At 43.4% G+C, this 20738-nt stretch overlaps 1 protein-coding gene across 4 annotated transcripts in view; it reads right to left on the bottom strand.

The window, feature by feature from the left end:
• Positions 1-20738, bottom strand: part of LEF1 (lymphoid enhancer binding factor 1) — a 53589-nt gene that overhangs the window by 12549 nt on the left and 20302 nt on the right. For 2 of the 4 annotated variants that reach the window (XM_015861375.3, XM_015861374.3), the window contains exons 4-10: positions 15078-15210; positions 12087-12177; positions 10075-10158; positions 8103-8225; positions 7133-7295; positions 3885-3992; positions 400-448 (exon numbers count right to left, since the gene is read on the bottom strand). In XM_015861375.3, coding sequence (XP_015716861.1) covers positions 400-448; positions 3885-3992; positions 7133-7295; positions 8103-8225; positions 10075-10158; positions 12087-12177; positions 15078-15210 — 751 coding nt within the window. The remainder of the gene's footprint in view (positions 1-399; positions 449-3884; positions 3993-7132; positions 7296-8102; positions 8226-10074; positions 10159-12086; positions 12178-15077; positions 15211-20738) is intronic. The other 2 variants (XM_015861377.3, XM_015861376.3) reach the window with 1 other exon arrangement.

Below are 20738 nucleotides of genomic sequence, written 5' to 3'. Positions count from 1 at the left end.
CACAGAAATGTAAAATACGGTTGATAAAACCTAACATGGCTACAAAAAGGTCAGTGTGAACTTTCCAGCGTCCAGTAATCCCACGCGACATTTGAGAGGTTAAGCCTAAGGATGATGCAACACTGACTGGGGAGAAAAGCAGAGGTAAAGTAAAGCAGGACAGTGATTGCAGCAACGAGTAACTTCAGACACAGATGTTGATGCAGTCAGGAAAGGCGTAAAGGAAAGGAAACACGTATTGTGTGCATTTTTGCAAGCTCGCATTCGAAGTGAAGTATCTTTTAAAACACTGGTCAGGAGCGACTGTTAGAGAGCAGCATGTAAAAATTAAATAGCGTGAGCCCTGGTTTCTGCGATACAGCTGACGCGAGTACTAAGTAAGAGCTGGACATGGCCTACCTGATGCTGATTCCTGCAACTTTTCTCTCTTCCTCTTCTTTTTCTTCCCCTGCAAAAAAGGTGATGTTACCACACAATTACACAAAAACATCCTATTTCTGCCCTCCCTGCTTCACAGCATAGAAACAAAAGCCATCTGGACACTGAGAAAGCTGTTAGGAAAAAACCATAATTGTTTTGGGGGCAGCTAAACCTCTTCTAATGCACCTTTGACTGTTTTAACAGTAACGAGGGTATTGCTCTCAGTATCTAAGGAGAAATATACACATGAGCAATACACATTTTTGTATCCAAATAGAATTACAATTTCTGGCAGCTCTTCAACTAACACTGGCAGCCGCCAGCATCTAAAAGACTTCTCATGCTTAATATACTGATGACACATATGCTGATATCCTAATTTATGAGTCTTACAAGAATTCTTCACACATGCAGATACTTACACTGTCATACATGGCAACAGCAGACAGGGTGCTGAAAATACCTAGGACAACCCCAACTTGTCCCCAGGGTGCAAACCAGCCAACTACAACCGTTCTGATAATGCCTGTAACTTAACAAAGGCCAAGTCTTGTATGACCATGCCTGCACAGTGAGGAGTATCCCACACAAATACCAGGCTGGTGTGCAGTGTGAGCCCTCAGCATGAGCGAGGGCAGGACAGGAATGGCCGCCAGGCAGCTGTCTGTCTTGGCCACCACGCTGGCACCAGTGTGTCAGCACAGCCATCGTGCCAACCCACACACAGAATCAGCCCTCCCTCACGCCCCCAGCTATTGAAAAGGCCAGAGTGCCTGGGTCGCAGGGGCTGTCAGAGAACAAAGGATCAGCTCAGACCCACAATTTTAAACCTCAGTCATCCTGTATCACCCTAATTGCCACCCTGACATTCCTCCATATGACTTCTCCTTATTGCTCTGTATTCACAGTCTTCTCAATCTCAGCTTTTTACTAAGGGAAAAGAGAATGGAAGGGAAGGGAAGGGAAAGGAAGGGAAGGGAAAAAGGAAGAAGAAGGAGGAGAAGGAGAAGGAGAAGGAAAGGGGAAGAAAAAGGAAAAGGAGGAACAGGAAAGGGAGGAAAAAAGAAAAAAAAAGGAAAAGAACCAAAAAGTGGAGAAAAAAAAAAAAAGAACCGAAAAGAAAGAAAAAATGAAAAAAATCATATCCACATGTATTTTAAAAAAGCATTCAGGGTGCAGGAGAGGCTCTATCAGATGAGCTCTGGCAAACCTTGCTGCAGATGCAGCATGTGGGACTGTCACTTGCTGTTCCCCTCATGTCCTCCCCACCAGAGGAGCTCCTGAGGGTGGCAGTGGGACGGGGAAACACCCTGGGAATGAGCTCCTAAAGACGGGACTACAACAAGGAATCACAAAGCAGATTTGTGGGGCTCAAGGAAAGTCAAAGCACAATGCTCTGTCAGGTAAGCACCCAGACAAGGCTTTTTCACTACACTGCGTACTGAAATGTCCTGAAAGCTGACCTGAGTCAGTCTATGATATCAGAATTAAAATGACAAGAGGAAAAGGTTGATCTGAAAACTAATTGTCAGCATTCCCAAAAGAAGTAGTTTGTGACACTCTGAGGGGCTCGTTGGTTGTCAGTAATAAAAAACATTTAAAAGTACCCAGATACTGACAGCATAAGTCATCCCCAAGCCACTTTTAATGCTGCTAAATCAATAGTGTCATTTTTTACTTCAAGTTGGCAAAAATGAAGGAAAAATATGATGACTTCAACCCTAAAAGGATTCGGTGATAAACTGTGATCAACACTGATCGCCTTCTCACCACTCACAACATGTGCCAGCATTCCTGGAGAGGCAGAGAGGGCTGCGGGAGGAACGCTAGCAGGATTCTCTGCTGTAATATATAGGACTGGAGCACGTCAGAGCTGCACTGCTACACAGGATATAAGTAGGAAGCACATCAAAGAGAAAATTCTTGCGTGCCATCTTATACACTCAAAATGTCTGTCTGTGTGTGTAAGAAACTGCAGGTCCACTGCTTGTGCTGTATGGCAGTGTGTATTATGGCAAAATACATTGGGTTCGTGAAGTCAGCATGCCTGAAAATCACGGGACAGTCACTGTTCCCCAGGCAAGTGTAAGCAACCAAAAGGTATTTCTGGCAGTTTAAAGGCCAGCCACCACAGGGAAGGCTGATGGCAAGTAAGCGTGAGCTGGCACTGCTGTGAAGTACTCTAATTCTCCCATAAGTAATTTCAATATAATTGAAGTCCCCTTGTTGCAGAGATGTTTCAGTAAGGTCCTGTTTGGTTCCAGGTGCGTTTCATCTGTTGACATGGTCTGGTTACTTGAAATAAACCCCACCTGCATAAGGTCATGACAGCTCATCTGCTAGGAAAAAAGACAGGCAGAAACAGGCTGCCAATGCTTACAGCAGCATCTGTCCTTGAAGAACTGAGCATGGATGTGAGCAAGACCAAGGCTTTTGCTTCACAGATGATCAAACGGCTTCTGTGTCAATACTTTCCACACAAAAAATCTCCCTAAGAGACTCAGGCTTACAAGAAAAACTTTGTTGAAGCTAAGCTGAACAGTCACTGTGCTGCACTGGAAGCACTGGGTACTTCTGCAGTCTCTGTTAATGCCGTATTCATGTGCCTCAAAATCTTCAACATCCATAAGATATCACTGAAACAGAAAGTGCTATTGTCCACCCAATACAGATGGGAAAGTAAGCCAAATACAGCGTGTACACTTCCTATCACAGTAAATGTCACAGTTGATAGGGGACATAAAGGAGCCTGGATCTTGGGCTGGGGGCAGTCTCTCAGGACTGTGACTTTCGAGCAACATTTTGTAACACACAACTCCACCGACTGCTCACAGAGAGAACAATCGTGTAGTTGTGCAGCGTGCGCCACGCCGTGTGGCAGTATTGCTTGTTTGATATTTAATCGTTAAAAAAATGAGTAGTTGTTAAAAAAACACCCTTTGTTAAATTTCTTAGCTTTTCTGAACCTATTAGCAGGTTTATTTATACAAGTCTTCCAGGCTTTATTTCAGAGACAGACCATCCTGAGTTACTTTCAACTAAAGTTCAGCATGCAGCAACTCCCTGGCTTTTGCTCTCCTGAAAGGGAGGTGCCCCTTTTTTCTAGCTCAGGTCCACAGAAGATTTCTGGATATCGAGTAATCACTATGTTTTCATTATGGAAAATTCACAGCTGTACTTCAGCTTTCAGACTGCACTGTCAATTGCTTTAGAAGAACTTTCTTGTTAAATTTTGCCCTCAAAAATAGTGACCATTGTGACAAATAGTGACAAGATGCATCTCAACAACAAGAACATCTCAGAATCTCTAGATGTCTGAAGTACAAATGAATACCAGGCTTATGTTTGCTCTCCATCCCTCCTATCAGAGCTTTCCACAAGTTGTATGTCAAAAAAGAAATAGAAAAAACACCTGTTAAGGGAAGGAAGTTACTTTGAAAATAATCTTCAAGAGAGCGACTTACGTAGTTGTCTCTTGCAGACCAGCCTGGATAAAGCTGCATGTGTAGCTGCCTTTCTTTACGAGCTAGTTCATAATATTTTGCTTGTTCTTCACGAGAGAGAGCATGCCACTGCAAACCAAATAAACACAGCATTACACCAGGAAATAACTCATATGTAAGCAACAGATGACACGAGCAAGTATTTTTGTGACTTTGATTTGGTCCTTCTCCATTGCAAAAATGAAATTCATTAGCAGTTACAAGCACCCATGTTTATTAAACAACTTTCAGGCATTTGTCAACTCTGTAACTGCCAACTGCCTTGAGCAAGACAAAAATCATTTATGGAAACAGGGCTCACCGTATAATCCGCTCAAAGAACCACGTTCTCCCAACATGACACAGACACACACAAAAGCAAAAAATATTCTAGTTCTTGACAAATCAGCAGGTTCGTGCTGCTTTTAAAGGGCACTGAGCTCCCCAACACGGAAGGGTTTGCTGTCTTGCTTTGAAGCAGCTGCACGCAAGGTCTTCATTGTCACGAAGGGCTCTCAGAGCACCACCAGGCTCTTGTCCCAAGATCAACCTCTACACACTGAGCTCCAAGGTACCCGCCTTCTGCTTTCTTGTGGTTGTAACAGAAGAAAATGGCAACTGCAAAAAGTTTCTAAGAAAAACACCACGGAACTGTAGTCTTCCAAACAACGAGTTGACCTCCATGGCCAAGAAAGGATAAATTTCTTGCTCTTTTTACCTGATTTGAAAAACAACAAATTAAACCAAAATCTGCATGGTGGAAAAGGCACCATCCGGTGCCTCTGATACACTGGTATCTAATCATTTTGTAGTTGTTGAAACATCTATAATAAGTCTGAGCCAAAAAGACAAAAAGGAGTTTTAGTTAAAATCAGGTTCACTGCTGCAGCATTCAGTGTCTTGTTTGACATCATGGGACAGAGAGGGACAGTGATACAGTATAAAAAGAAAGGTATTAAAAACAGAGACATGAAATCAGTGAGACACGCAAGAGTAATTTACAGAATGACGATTTTGGGTCAAATCACATTTGATTTAAAATATCGTTTTGTTACATGTCAGAAGATGTGAACTACAGGGCTGGTCTGCCTTGACTTGGCAAGTTCAAAGTGTTACTGAGAGCAGAGCAGCTCAGCCTATTGGCAGCTCTCATATTCCACACTTGCATTCCAGAACTGGAAGGTTCTGAGCATTTAAAGAATGAGGAGTGAGCATTTTTCACTTGTGTCAAAGCAGTCAATATCAGGTAATGCAACAAAAGCCCAGTTACAACTGTGGAACAAATTCCACACAAGCAACTGAGGCAGCCAAACTTCAGTAAGGGACAAGAAGGGTCAGAATGCCTCTGTGACAGGCGGAACATTTCTGGTTTAGTGTGAACGAAGTGAAAAACTTTAAGAAAATAAGATAAGGGGACAGTCTCTTTTTTGGCAGATATTATTTGCTTGTACCAAGAGGACAGACAGAGAACAGCTGCCTTAAGAGAAATGTGAAGGTACAGGGTCTAAGAATGGAAACTTAGTTCTCCATTCAGAACATTGCTGGAAGTTTTCACAGGTTATATGGAGCTTTTCTGTAGCTGTCTGGTCCATTCTTCTTCATTTTCTAGTGTCACTTGTTCCTAGAGTTACAAAACTGCTCCTTGTATAGCAACGCTGCCAGCCTTTCATTTCTTGCTGGCTTCACTGCCTACATTTAAAACCATCTGAGCTGGTGAAGAGCAAAACTGGGATTCCAAAACATGCAGAGAAAGCTGTGGGTTAGAAGGCTCTTTCTTAAGAGCTAGTATCCTTCCATGCTGCAGACCTGGAAGGTGCATAATGCTGCCATTTCACTGACAGTGCTTTATGCTTTGACCCTTGCTGGGCATGAAGAAGTGCTGAGCTAAGACCTAGAACCAGAAGCATAGGGGTGGGAAGGAGAGAAAGAAGCTCTCCTTGCTTAAAGATGAGGATTTCCTACGTTGGAATTTCTGACTAATCGATGGCATCAGAGGGCCCAGCAGCATGCAAGGCATCAGCTCCTGAGAACAGACGCTGCTGTTGTAAAGCGGCACAGAGTACAGTGAACAGGGAAGAGGATGGCTGAAAACCAAACGTTTGATAATAATTAACCTCCAAGCAATTATATGGGATAAGATGTACATTTGTACCACAGAAAAGCAGAACCTGAAGTACTCATATGGAAATAGAAGTCACAGCAATGGAAAAAGCACTGAGCAGAGCACTGGGGTTTGATTCATTAGCAAAATGGAGATAAATAAGCCACCGCCATCACACAGGCCAAGACATACTCAGCAACTAAGATGAATTCCTGAGGGAGTAAGAATGAAAACACAGTCATAGGGACCTGTGTGCAAGAATGGAAGATATCAGCACTGAGATGTCATTTAAGAAGAAGCAAATAAACATCAGAGAAAAAGAAGAACCAAAGGAACCGGGATAAGTAGCAAGAGATTTCTGCATTGTTTGAGAGGGAAAAAAAGGCTTCAGTGGGCTAAAATTGTGTACTGACTTCCCACTTACAAGCACGAGGCTTTCAGAAAGTTTTAGTGCTTCCCGATACTGACGTAACATGGTCAAAAAAAGGCGCTCACTGAGAAAGAGAATCTGAAGAATCCATACTTGCTATTACAAATGTTGTCCCTACAGTGCCACAAAAGCAAATAGCTCTCAGCAAGGCTATTGAGGTGCTGGGACCATCAGTACTAGGCTGGTGATTTACTCAACACCTGACAAGTCACTGAGAAAGCTGAAGAAACCAGCTTTTGTAGAGCAGGTGTGGGACTGAATGACCTCCTCAGGTCCTTCCCGGTCTCCATGCTTTTACAGCCAGACCTGCACCGCATTCATTTTTCACTTGTATCTCTGTTGGCATTCAGCATTTACCTTTGAATGAGCCCCTCCTGATGGATGGTAGCCTAAAGGAGAACCTAGAGGGTGATCTGAATGTTCCTTCCACACGTGGATGAGAGTATTTCCCACCTGAGGTGCTGACATGTGATAAGAATGGAACAGACACCAATTGGATGATGAGGCTAACTCCAAAGAAAAAAAAAAAAATCAAGACTCTGCCTTTATTTTTAGTCGCCTGTTTTATCTTCTATAGCTAATTTGATGGTTGCACATTAGTTAGCACCTCAAGCAGAAAGCGAGCCATCACACTCACTAAAGGGAAACACACACAAATTAGCAGCACACGTGAGCGCACACGCACCCTTCTGTACATACCCTTCTGCCAAGAATCTGGTTGATAGCTGCGCTTTCTTTCAGAGTACACTCTGCTACGACGTTCGCTCTCATTTCTTTCATGTACAACATGAAAGCATTCAGAGGTTTCTTAATATGAGGTCTTTTTGGCTCTTGTTCTTTTCTCTGTTCGTGCTGAGGCTTCCTAAAACGTGGTGGGGGGAGGGGGAAAGGGGGAAAAAAAGCATCTATTTACCTTCAGCCTAAAAAAAACCCAAACCCAATGGAAATTTCCAATCAGTGATTACAGTAGCAAATAACTGGTAAGAATCTGAATTTCAGTGCTCATGTCTCGCCCCCTTTCACGTCCTTTTAGAGAACTGACTGAATGTAAAAGTCAGGGGGGGGATATCAAGCTGACATTCTCTAGCAAATAACATTTGATCTGTGAATCTGCTCCAAATTCATCACCTGCTTCAATTCTCTCTTTGAATGGTTCTGTCTGCTATCCTAGCAGGGCACTGTTTCAGGCAGGATAGCTCTCCACCCACTTCTTTCTAAGGCCTTCCTGTAGAAAGCAAAAATGCTGCTTTATACTAGTAGATTTCACAGTTAAAACTGTTCCCAGAAAAAGCTTGTGAATTCATATTCAGGCACCATCCTCATGTAGACAGAACCACAATTATATTACAATCAAAATGATTGCCACTGATAGCTTAGGAGTGCTGGATTGGAATGACAAATGGCTTCATTAGTCTTCTAAAACAGTAGCCCACATCTTTTTTAGATGTTAGAATCACAGAATTGCTTGAGTTGGAAGGAACCCTTAAAGGTCATCTAGTCCAACTCTCCTAGTTATAGAAGAAGAGTTACTATTCAGAGAGGTTATGTAAGATTCTTGCTGCTTTTTTTTTTTTTTGTTGCTGTTTTGTTTTAACCTTGACTCTTCTTCAGACGGAGTTAGTTTTCCAGCATTTATAGATAAAGGGCTAGCACAGAAAGGCAGACTCACACATGCATGAGCTCACTGTCGTTGTGCGGATGTTCTTGTTTTACTTGAGGTGTTACAATAGCTGGGTGAGGGATTCCAGTTGTGTGAGGGCCTGGAGGACCAGGAATCATGTGATGTGAAAACCTAGAAGAGAAAACAAAAGGAAGATCTGTAACCCTACTAAAGATAGGCATCAAACAAATATGACAGCAGTGGGATGCCTGGAGAATGCAAACACTACAGACCTTGCAATGGAAAGATAATTTTTTAAGACTGCATGAAAAATATTTGGCTTTGTGCATTGTAGCCAGTTTATTCAAGAAAAAAAAACCACAAAAAAACACAAAGCAATAAACAAAAATAAGTTGCCATTTTGGTTTTAAAGAAGTTATTTCATTATCTTTCAGGCATATAGTTTTAACAATGCACACTGGAAACATTTAATGGTTGTACCGCTAGCAATAAAAATACACATTTTTTAACCAAAAACTGTACTTCCAGATCAAGATATAAACACTCGTAGAATATCCACCACCAGCCAACGCAGAAGAGGGTACTGCCATGCAGAAACAAACAAAATAAAAGAAGAATAAGTCTTTTCAAGAAGTTCCTGATAGGTCTGTAAGGAATCTCCAGCTTTGCAAGGTACTTAAACAAAAAGATTTTAGCATCACTTGACCTAAACTCACTGTCTTCTTTGCAAATTAATATTGATGAAAAATTCCTACGTTCTGGATGAAGGAATTAAAAAAAAAAACAACACAAAAAGACAGAGAAAGATCTGTGTCCTAAACTACCCTTCCTTCCACCTGTTCAAGAAGGAAAACAGAAAACAAAACAGCACCACTAACTCTATTATCCCACCCTGCTATCTCAAGGATGGCTGAGACAGACCTCCAGGGTGCTAAGCACTGCAGAGGGCACAGGAAAACCTACATGCTAGCCTATGGATTGGTGGAATGTCCCAGTAACATCACAAGCAAGCTCATGCGCTAAAGCTTTGCTGAGTGAGTGCTGGTTAAGGAATTGCATTCAGCCTCTCTTTTCTCTAGTTCCCCTGGTCTTTTCCTCCACTCCATCAAAATAAAGCAAACATAAAGCCCTGTAACCAAATCAGGCAATTTTATTACAGAGAAAGAATGGCTATTCTTCCCCATCACCTGGCGGGCACATGCTTGTCATTCCAATGCAAAGAAATGAAGGGACAGCAAAAATCCAAAGAAACCCACACAGACAGAGGCAAGAGGACCTACCACTTATCAAGTGGCCTGTCTTACTTCCCCGTGCAAGAGGATGTGTCTTCTACAGGTCACACAAAAGAAACAAGAATGGTATATTGCAACCTTGTGTACACCAAGCACAGGATGCAGAAGCTGTCTTCAGTGTGCAAAAGCAGAGAAGAGAAGGTCTGGAGTGTGTCATGGCCAAGTCTCAATTAGCATTGCTTGCTTGCTCTGAACATAAAGTCACAGTGCCTGAGTCACACACCAGCACAAACATACTGTGTTGGCATCCCCTGCCATTAATGGCTTTGGGCTATGAAATATCTATTTCTGAGCGAGTTTCTACATGGAGTGATACCTAAATGATTCGAGACTAATTACCAACAACTTTGAAAACAGAACTACAGAATGAGAGTGACAATCCACCTGGTTTCATACTTGTACGAGTAAAACCAAAATATGCATCTTATATGTTGCATATAGAAAGGAACTAATGACTCATTTCAAATGAAACAGATCAATTAATTGCTGACAATTTACTGGTGCTCCTAATTGTGATACTTCAGAAACCACCAAGAAAATGCTGAATGAAACCAGTGTGGGATCCAGGCAAACTGTTGTATACACAAATAAGTTAAATAGAAATATACGCATAAAATTTTAGCTGACTGAAAAGCAAGCAAAGGTAGACCAAGACGCAAGCAGAAGAGCAACTTGCCCTCTAATGCCAGCAGTTACTCCCCAGTCAGTCATTCACCTCCTACACCTACCTGGACATGGAAGGGTCGACTGAGAGTGAGGATGGGTAGGGCTGCCTGAATCCACTCGAGATGGGATATACAGGCTGACCTTGCCTGAGGTCACAGAAGAAAGGAACCCATCAATCATATGATACGGCACTCAGTAGTAACTCTAGAGTTGTAAGCACTTGATGGGAACTCAGGGTGAAAAAAAACTAGGCAAAATTTTCCAGAGTTCTGCTGTGTTCGAGTGTTTTTTAGCTTTGAATACTTAGGACTTTCTCCTTAGCTAATGAAAGATTCCCAGTCTAGGTTTCTAGTGGAGAGGAAAGTAAAACAAACAACTTTCCTCCTCCAAAACATACCTGCATAGGCCCTTGCACCTAGTTTTAGAAACACAGCAATCAGACTTGGTTAACTAGCCCTTACAAAGAGACATTTTGTTTCAAATAGTCCCAGCTTAGTTCAGTGCAAGAACATTAGAGCATGAATTACCAAGCTAGAAAACCTACTGAATAGTTCCGCAAGTCTGTGATATCTTAAGACTTTCTTCATTTGTGTATTCTGTAGTGAGGAACAAGTGGCCAGTTCTTTAAAGCTTGTGTATGACAAAAAGCCCAACAAGCAACACAAGTACACCCTGAATGCTTAAAGTTCAGCATTACCAAGTTCAGCCCCAGTGCCTGAACCAGCCCAGCAAGATCACCGCACATGCCAATCCTGTTCCAAGAGCTACTGGCAGATCAGCTTTTCAGAAGCGGAGAGAGAAGAAATGGATAGTGGCCTTTGTAGGGCTCTGGACATCAGTTTTCACAGTTGGACTAAATAACTGGAAATGAGCAGTGCTTAAAGGGTGGAGGAAGTCTCAGCAGCACTTCCACACATGAGGGAGCTGGAAGCCACAGTGCATAAGGGTTGGCCAGGTATGTCCAGCTGTCAATGAGCGCCACTGAACACATTCCCAAACCTTGTAAAATCACAGCTTGTCTCTCCTCTTCCTTCTCATTCCAGTTAAGCCACTCCCCTCCCCGCCAGCCTCCGCATCATGAAACCATTCAAAAGAAATGATGGACCACATCTGGAAAATGAATGCCAGGAACTGCCTGCTGGTGGTGGAGGCGGTGAGTCAGCCTAGCAGCAATGAATGGGGAGTCAGATGCTTCCATATTTTAGTTTTGTATCTGATAACAATTTGCTCCAAAAAGGCATGTGGCACTTCCTGCAAGATTTGCCAGCAACGCAGCACTTAACTATCTTATGGTCTCTACTTTCTCTGCCTGCTGTCATCTGGATTATGTTTTCCTCTCATACACAGACACACACAAAAAATCTAAGTCTCTTGTTGTGTGGGCACAGATTAGTCAAGATAAGGATTCTAAAGCACTGACATTGTTTCTCTGTTTACTTATTCCCTGCTCTGAGAGAACTGAGGAGTGAGTATGTATCTACTCCAAGCAGACATGAAGCATCTTGCCAAATAGATTACATTCTGCAAGTACCATGTGTTTCCTCCAAAAGGAAAATGACACTCTGAATGGCACAGAAAGATCTTACGAGTGCTAATATTAGCAAGAAGAGCAAAGTCTCTTAATAACTGAGGCTTCTCTCCATACAGAAACTGTAAGAAGCAGCAGACTACAAAAGTTTGTTCTCCATTTTGGTGCAGTTTCAAGATTCCCCCCCACCACACACACTTCAAAGTTCTCTCTTACCTCCCCTCCCTTCAGTAATTGCAATTTTGTTTATTAAAAATTTACATTTAATTCCTTGAGAACTGTTTTCTGCTATCTTTCCAAATGCCAAGAGCCACAAATCCGAGCCATAAGACTTCAAAGTGAAATCTACACACTTCAATTTCTGTACGTGTTCAAAAACCAGATTCAATTCATTTCAAAGATCAACATTTTTTGATCTTTTAAACTCAAATAACATAGCTATTTCTTACTGCAGCGACATTCTTATTTTTTAATGCTGCGATTGACTCAACACCAGCGGATGGTACAAACATGCACCTTGTCTGAAAAGAAGCTAAAAGATCTTACCAGCCAAGAGGTGGTGTTATCTGTCCAACCCCCCCTGGAGACAAGGGATAGAAGGTAGGGATATCAGGAGCTGGAGGATGCCTGGACATGCCTGTTAAAGAGTACAGAAGAATGAATGACTCTTACCTTACTGCAAATGCAAGTTACCATTCACAGCTAACATAGCCAACACTATGATGGAATTAGTGCTCTCGGTGATAAATAATCATTTATTTGGTCAGTGTTAAAGGCCACTCATGCCACCTTTTAAATAATAAATAAGTATTGCAATTCAAATGGAAATACTGGGGGGAAAATAAGTGTAACAGCACAATAAATGTCTGGGCTAAGGACCTGCACAAGTTCAGATTTCCTGTCAGGTGCACTAGGCAAAACTGTTCTCGGTTCTACCAAACCCAGCAGAATTCTGAGGAGCTCCTTCAACAAACAGAACGAAGCAAGACAAACTAGAATAAAAATAAAGCATTGTCAGAGGCAGCACAGCAGAGCTATTAGATTAGGTAAATTGCTACTTGCACGATTTCGCTGGTTCCCTTATGGATTCAATGATTTTGGAAACTTGTTACCACAGAGGATCAGTGGTTAATTAAGAATCATTTTCAGGCCTGTAATGGTCACACTTGATATGATTCATTTGGCTTCCAATTGTCACTCCAGCTCCAACTAAGCTCTTCATCAAGTTGACTCCTGTGGGTTCCAAGGTCAATCTGTTTTGCATTGGTAGTATTTCATGGAAAAATAAAGGGTCCCATCAGAAACGTTCCATTAGCTCACATTCCCCAGAACACAAAGTCCTACAATTGTAAGAATCACCTCAAGATTAAAGCTAATCCTGGTCCCAAAAGGGTCTCTGGTCTCCATTCTTCACCTCAAACTCACACCCCCAGGAGACATGGAATTACAGTTGCAGAGGCCTCAAAGAACATCGGTTTATTTAAATATGTTTGGGGAAGAGGAGACTGAAGCAGAAGGAAGTGTTAAGTCGACTTCACATGTTAAATCAGCTGCTTTAAAAGGGTATTAAATATTTATGTAGTGACACTCCAAAGGCCTGAGATTGAGTGTGCGCTACCTTGAGACTTGGTTTTATAGATTGACACAACTGATTCCTTCCCACCCCACCCCATAGCTTGCATTTAAATCTTCTGAATTTAATTAAATGAATTGAGGAATATCTTTCGGGATCATGTACGGGAAAGGATAGAAAATAACACTTGCTATTACTACAAATTCTGCCTTTTTTGGTGCCTCAAAAACTAAGTTGCCAGGCTTAGGACCACAGCCTGAGGCTCAAATCTCTGGCCAGTTGTCTTTTCAGAGCTGTAAAACAGTTGGTGGCTGACAGGAGAGAAGATTTTACGTATCCCAGGATTTTTAACAGCAAATGCTCTTTCCAAGTGGTTAGAAAAAGAAGAAGCTCCCATCTTTGGTGACAGCTGATGCGCCTGAGGAGCAGTGACATGACCTTACCCCTACCCAATCAAGCTGTGTGTGAAGAGCTGGGCTGCTGTTCCTTCCCCAAAATGCACATTTCTGACCCACAGTGAGGATGCTGTGCTCTCTGGTGTGGGGGACAAAACTCCAGGCCTCTTATGGAGAAACACCAGCTACCTGATGCCCAGGAGGAAAATGTGAAGCAGCCAACACTACCTGAAGCCACATTTGCTCTCAGGAGTGTTAAAAGTAATAAAGACAAAAGGGAAGAATAAACTGCCTATGGAAAGGTGGTAGCCATGTGTCCATCAAGAGGTACCCATGGTGAGAGAGGTGATGCTGGGGGCGAGACGCTGTGGGACCCCCAGCATTGGGGCTGGGGCAGTGAGGCAGTGTCTTGCTCCAGCCCCACACTGGGAGGCGAGGACAGAAACAATGGTTGGAGGCATCTGGCAGAGGACCTGAGGGAAAATATTCCCTCAGCAGCAACAGCATGGACCACTTCACTGCGGCTGCTGTGACACACTGGTAGTGCTGGGATGGGAGCATGGGAAGACCACACACATCAAGAAGACCATCGCAGCAAAAAAAAAAAGGAAAAAGCAGAAGCCTCCGGCCTGCATTGTCCGTCGGCATCTTTGCCAGACGTTAAGAGGAGGAATCAAGAGCCTGTTTGGAAATATTAGAGCTCTACATGAGAGATGGGCTGGGCAGAGAGAGAGCAAAACAAGGCAGAAAAGGAGGACAGTCAGTAAGCACAAATGAGGCCTCCTGGTTGGGTCTGCAGGAGATGAGGAGGAAAATTATGCCCCATCGTTCAATAAGTCAAAACCTCCTGTGCTCACAAGCTGCAGCTGCAGGGTGCAAATCCCATAGTCTAACACACACAGCACCCACAAGGCTTCAAGGAACGACCACCAGTGTCCTCCTCCTGGGCACTCACACGAAGAAGGAAGACAAATAAGGACATGAGGTTTCCATTTGCTTCATCTTCTCTGAAAAAAGAATTATACATGCATCTGCAGGCTGGAGTAAAGGAAAATAACCACATGTCTATGGTATTTTCTGGAGGTAGCCCATGTTATTATCATATATAGCAAGGCCAACACAAAAACAAGGCATCCAGGGAAAGTCAGAACTAAAACAGCCTCTCTTTGGGTGATGGTGGTTAGACTACAGTTATGCCAATTATTATAAAGAAGAACACAAAATCACAAAATGCAATTTTGATTTAAAAAAAGAAAAGGTTTTGATAAGAGCTGAACCAAAGTGCTTTTCCCCAGTTTTCGGGATAGTGAGGGATGACTGCTGTTTCTGTGTCTGCATGCTGCAAGCCTCAGGCACAACAGGGGGTGGTGAGGACTGGCTGCTGCTTATTGAGATTTTAAAAGGCTCTGACGAGTAAAACAAGACAGAATTATCACATTAGGAAGAGCACAAAGATTTAAACAGCCAAGCAAAATACCAGCATCGTGGCAGAGCGGAAAGTGGGCACGCATGGTGGGAACCCTCCCTCTGAAACATGAAAAGCAAAGCCCCCCAGCAGCGTGGGCTCACCTTGCTTGGAGCTGACGTCGGAGGGGATGTGAGATGGATGGGAGCCTGGGGAAAAGTGCTCATCGCTGTAGGTGATAAGGGGGGTGAGGGGGTGAACTGCGTGAGAAGGCTGTACCACTGGCACCTTGTTGGACTGCAAGAGAAGGGAAAACAGCATTAGCGATGTGTGGCTTCCAAAATACAGTTTCTACATATTGGTACGACCGAAGCTAAGAGAGGTTGGCAGTGACGTTTCTGGAGAGGATATCTGGGAAGGAGACTGCTGACCACCCCGGGGACAGCTGCAAAGCTTTGCCACCTCACCCAGGGAGGGACCAAAGCGCTGAAAAAACCCAGTGGGGCCCCGAAGGCGGGTATTGCCAGCCGATGTTCCCACAAACCACCCTCGTGAATCAAGCCCGCAAGGCAGTGGGGCTCCTCCATGCCAACGTGGTGCTTCTGCGGTAGTGCTGCATGAGACAAAAGTCGCTGTTCCCACAGCAGGATGAACCGCAGCGACGATCCCAGCACTGAGAGGCACTCCTCATTTCCATCCTGCCACCCTTCCCCTTGGCTAAAACAATTATGCCACAAACAGATTTTTAATAAAATAAAAAAAGAAAGGAAAGAAAAAGAAAAAAGAAAAAAAAAAAAAAAAAGCAATAGGCCTTCAGAGAAAACCGCTGATAAATCTCAGCGAGGACAGCCTGTCAAGCACTGTGAATTAACAGAAGAGAAAAAAAAGAAAATCATTTAGGAACCCAATGAAATTAATTTTGAGTCTCACTATTCAAATCCTGGCACGAATAGACGTAGTGACAATGCTCCAACTCCACACCAAGGATTTCTCTGGACTTCTAAAACCAGGAGGGCTATTCAATGGACAGCTCAATTTATTGTTAAGGCTGGTAGGAGCAGACGAAGAAGGAGCAAATGGGAAGCAGCGCCGCATTTTCTGCTTTCCTTGTTTCCAGAGCACCACCTTAAGGAACTTGCATTAGCAGGCAGTATCTTCTTAATGTCTGACCTATCCCTCCAGTCATATAGCTCAGAATCTGGTACCATGAATTTTTGCTAAATTATGCTATCCTTGCTCTCCTCTTAATTTTACGGTTTTCAACACAGATTTGCTTTCCTGTGGGAAAGAGATAAGAACCTGAGGATTTTAATTTAAGCTTTGGCCTTGTCTTATATTTCGCAAGATGGAGAGAGAAAGCGGCACTGGTAGGTGTTTTAAAGCCAACAAGCATTAGGTCTGTTTTTGCAACCAAATAATAAAAGCAATATGAATTCTCAATAATATGTAAGAGTTCGGTTGTAAAGGCGATAGCGTGGGCTGCTGTTCATCATCCCAATCTGTGTACGTGCAACCAAAACAGACGCCAACAAATTTCAGCTGATTTACAGATCAGGCCTCAGTCTTTAGCTGCGAGACTCATGGGCCAGCCCACCATTCAGCAATTACTTTATCAACAACAAACTGTGCATTATGAATAACGATCAAGGAATAGATGTATTTAGGTCACACACACAGCTGCTAATCAGCATTAATTTCTCAAATTTTAGTAATTAACATTTTGTATTATATTGGCTGTAATCGTCACGCATGCCCATGCTATCAGGGTTGTTTGCTTTCAGCAGTCTCCTGTTTGTCCTCGCAGTAAGCCAATTCGGGCACCCCTCGCTCCACAGCACCCAGCAGATTTGGTTTTATTTTCTACTTCTTGGCACCTTATCCCCTAAGCCCGCGGCTGTGGTTTTCAACGGGTGAGGGAACCGTGAGAAGTGAGGAGAAAAGCAAACCGCTTGTCAGCGGGTTTAAAATTAACACAGAAAGGGGCTGTGTCTCCATCAGCAGCATTTGGGGTCTGCAGAGCCGGAGCTTGAGAAATAAAATAAAACAATGATAACAATTGGGAGCGCTCTGGCCTGGGCCAGAAAGGCCCGCTGACTTATTTTTAAAAGCCCCACGGACTCCATTGGGGCTGATCTCACACCTGCCCTTGCAAGCCAGCCCAAGCAGGCAATCTGCCTGTTGATGTCCGTTCTTTCCTTGTTGTTTGTTTTTTTTTCTCTCCAGGCTTTGCCACCCCAGAAGCTTTTTCATTGCTGATCGTTATGGCCAAAATCCTACGCTAGGCTCACGTATGAGAAGGAGCTATTAGCTTTCTCCTGCTGAAATCCACTAAGCTGTGTTTTCTTTGTCAGTGGGCTTCCTCCTGCTCCCACAAGCAACCATACACCAAAACGTAATAATTCAGTGCATGCTGGTACCTAAAGCAGCCTACAGAAACTCTGCAGAGCAGCTGAGGATGCAATCTGATGTCCAGAGCAGTCTGAAGAAGTCACACATCACTCCAAAAGGGGCCTAACAACAAAGGCCTTTACTCAGCTTTGAGTGGAGCCCTCCTCATGTGCCCCAGAAAGGAAAGTGAGAATGTGCAGACACGCTCAAGATCTGCAATTATGGAAATGAAACAAATCAAAACAAAACAAAACAAGGTGTTCTCATCTTGGAGGCTGAGAACCTGTTGGTGTATGAACCCAAAGGCCTTGTGTTATACACTGAGGCACCTCACCACAGATTTCTCTCATTTTTGAAATGCTTCTGAAGAAATGTGAGGAGAAAAAAAAAAAAGAAAAAAAAAAAAGAATTAAAAAACCCCCACCCAGCTCCCCAAACATCCAGCTAAAAGCTGTAAGGTATCCTATATGCAACAAGTGTGCAAAAACTATAAAAAGCCTTAGCCAGCCATGGCAAAAATGCCTGCGGGTCAGCACTGGGCAGGCAGACTGCAGCAGGGACCATTTGTTCCAGCTGGTGTGCAGGAGATGGAGCAAGCAACCCTGCCAGCCATGCAGAGCCAAGCAGGCGGCTGCGCTGCTGGTGGTGGGGCATGTGGGCTATGCCCTATGTGGCCACTGTCACACCTCACTGCTGCTCCCACTATCAGGTTGTCCCAGCAAAAGAGGTCCCCAGCCCCAACCTGAAGGTAGAACAAAAGGCTGAAAGCAACACCCGAAACAGCTCTGTTCCTTCTTATTCTTGTTTTTAACACTGATCTGCCTCTAAAAAGATCCCAAATGCCCCCAGCTCCTTACTTCTCCTCTGCTGTCAACAAGTTGTGTGTTGGGTACAGGAACTGGCAGACTGTCTTCTCAATTCAAGCTAAAATAGCCAAATTAAAACAAACAAACAAAACAAAACACCAAAGAAAACCCCACCAAAAACAATACAAAGAAACAAAGCAGCAAAAATTCTTAAGGCAGGAGGCAAGCAGATCCACATGGCCAAATGGACACATTTTCTTTTCTTCCTGAAAAGGAGGGCTCCAGGTTTTTGATAGCAGACATTAAATTGAGAGAAGAAAACACAACAGCAGATAGCTCTGTCAAACACCCAACAACAGAAAATGCAACCCTTTCCACTCCTGCTACAGCAGTACCAGAGGACCAATGACTTCCTGGAGGATTTGGGGATGCCTTGGCCTGGAAAAAAAAAATACAAAGAAAATCTGTGCATTTTTTAGCCTATTTAATTTCTTCTTTCTAGAGCCCTGAAATCAGTCTTAGACAGAAGGACTTATCAAACACAGAGAGGGAAGTTTCAGTTGCTGTCTCAAAATAGCGATAGCATTTCAATCGCTAAACTGACTTTGGGTTTATGCCTTTGATGACCAGCTGTTGCAACAGAAATGCAAGAGCAAGAAGAGGATGGTTTGGGAGCAGTGCAAAAACCAGGCCTATGTGAGAAGACATGCTGTCATGGACAGGCACTGGAAGTGGAAGTTGTTCTGGCCAGAATTTATTACTTGTAGATGAAACAGATAATCAATGTCATCAATAATTGCAATTTGCCACCTTCCTGGGAGCTGTCGTACAATCTCCTGTGAACAACTCTGCAGAGGAGCAGCAAGCTTGATACAGAGAGGTCGGATTCTTCCCCTCCTCCCCAAACCACTTATTTACAGCAAATAGTTTTAGCTACAAAGACATCCTCCTTCTAATCTCGTGTCTGAAGTGTCTGCTTTATGTTTAATTTTAAAAGCCTTCTCCAACTACAAGACATTGCAGAAGAGCAAATGAGATAGCAGGTATGGAGGTAGAGATCTATAGCCTCGCTTCCAACATTACCTGAAAGCACCACCTGAATCACCCCCTTGGTAACAGGGGCTAAACAATATTCTGATCTACAGAAGACAAATAAAAGAGTGAGATTTTTTGCTCTGCTTCCAGCTCGGCAGTGGGGGAGTATTTATGTTGCTGATCCTTCCTGTTTTGAGAACAAGGAGGGTGATGGTCATGGTACTCAACCCACTAAGGTGGCAAAGTGAAGCCATGCATCCCAGTGATGCTGGGCTCTTTTCTGGACAGGATCTTGCACTGCTTAGAGCACAAAGCATCACACCTGGAAATGCAGGCAGTTGTACAGGAATACCCACAGACAAAGGGCAAACTGCTCTGCTTAAAGTCCAAAGTGTCAGAATGTAATGAAAACCCAAGTACAGCAGCTAGAGGAGTGCTGCAAAGACAAGAGTGAATGGGATTTGATAAAGCCTGGGATAAGCATCTATCTAGATGCATTATAGACAGTGACCTGATTCAGGTTAATTGTGACACTGGTGTGAAAACTAATAGCTTCTCTACATTCTTCTTGTTCTGGCAACTTCATTTTTTCAACCCTTTCCATTTTGGAAATGGATACAGCACAACTCTGACTGCTTTTTGCTGAAAAGTTGTAATGAACAGTTGAGTTCCCTCAAGACAGCTTTAAAAACACGGCTGTTGAACCTCTGACAGAAACATGCTTTATTTCAAGTGTTCATTAAGCACCGCCATTAAGTGAGTGATTAAAGCACACCCAGCATTAAAATAACTTGATTAGAAATCCCTTGCTATCTCAGTTTTCTTCTCTCTCGCGACTCCTTAATTTGTTTGTTCTCTCCTGCTTTGGAAGGCTGTCGGGAGACTCGAGGTGCTGCAGCACTGCATGGGGAGCCGGGCAGTGCTTCCCAGCCTGCTCACAGAGAGGACAACCCTGCTGCTATTTGCAGGCTGCCAGTGCACATGTGTACAGATTATGCCTAACGTTGCACGGCCCATTAGTTTCAGAAATACTCGCTAACGACTGATAGGGCATGAAATCACCAGCAAAGCCGCAGACTCGCTTGGAAAGCTTTTGCTGTTAAAACATTTTGTGATGTTTGATTTCATTCTCCAGCGTAGCAGTGAGGTCTCTCTCATAGTCACTGGTTCCCAGCAAATGCTGCCCAACTTCACAGGCCAGTGCTCATTCTGAGCTCCTGTTCCCACATGACGGTCCTTCAATTTTGTCCACCCTGCATGGTTCCTCTTTTTCCTAATGTATATGGGTGTAAAGAGACCCACACAAAAAATGCATTCATTTGTAGCAGCAAATCAAACGCTCAGCAGCAGCAAGCATACCTCTTCCACTAAATATGCCCTAACTGGACTACCAAAAAGGCATTTTTTCCCATCATTTTCCACTGTTCATAGCCCTCTCCATCCTCTGCTGGCCAAGGTGAACACAAGCACTGTGATGTTTCCAGAGAGCTGACACCACACTCTTGCACAAGCTTTGGTCTGAAGCTCAACACAGTCAGTCCTCTGCATCCTCCAGCACCCAAACTGAGCTTGGAATACTTTTAAGTAAACTAGACA

The sequence above is a fragment of the Coturnix japonica genome, chromosome 4 (genome assembly GCF_054131305.1).
Source record: "Coturnix japonica strain WE chromosome 4, WE-NBRP24, whole genome shotgun sequence".
NCBI classification, from domain to species: domain Eukaryota; kingdom Metazoa; phylum Chordata; class Aves; order Galliformes; family Phasianidae; genus Coturnix; species Coturnix japonica.
Note: the sequence above shows the minus strand (reverse complement) of the source record. Positions and strands in the feature narration are given on the sequence as shown.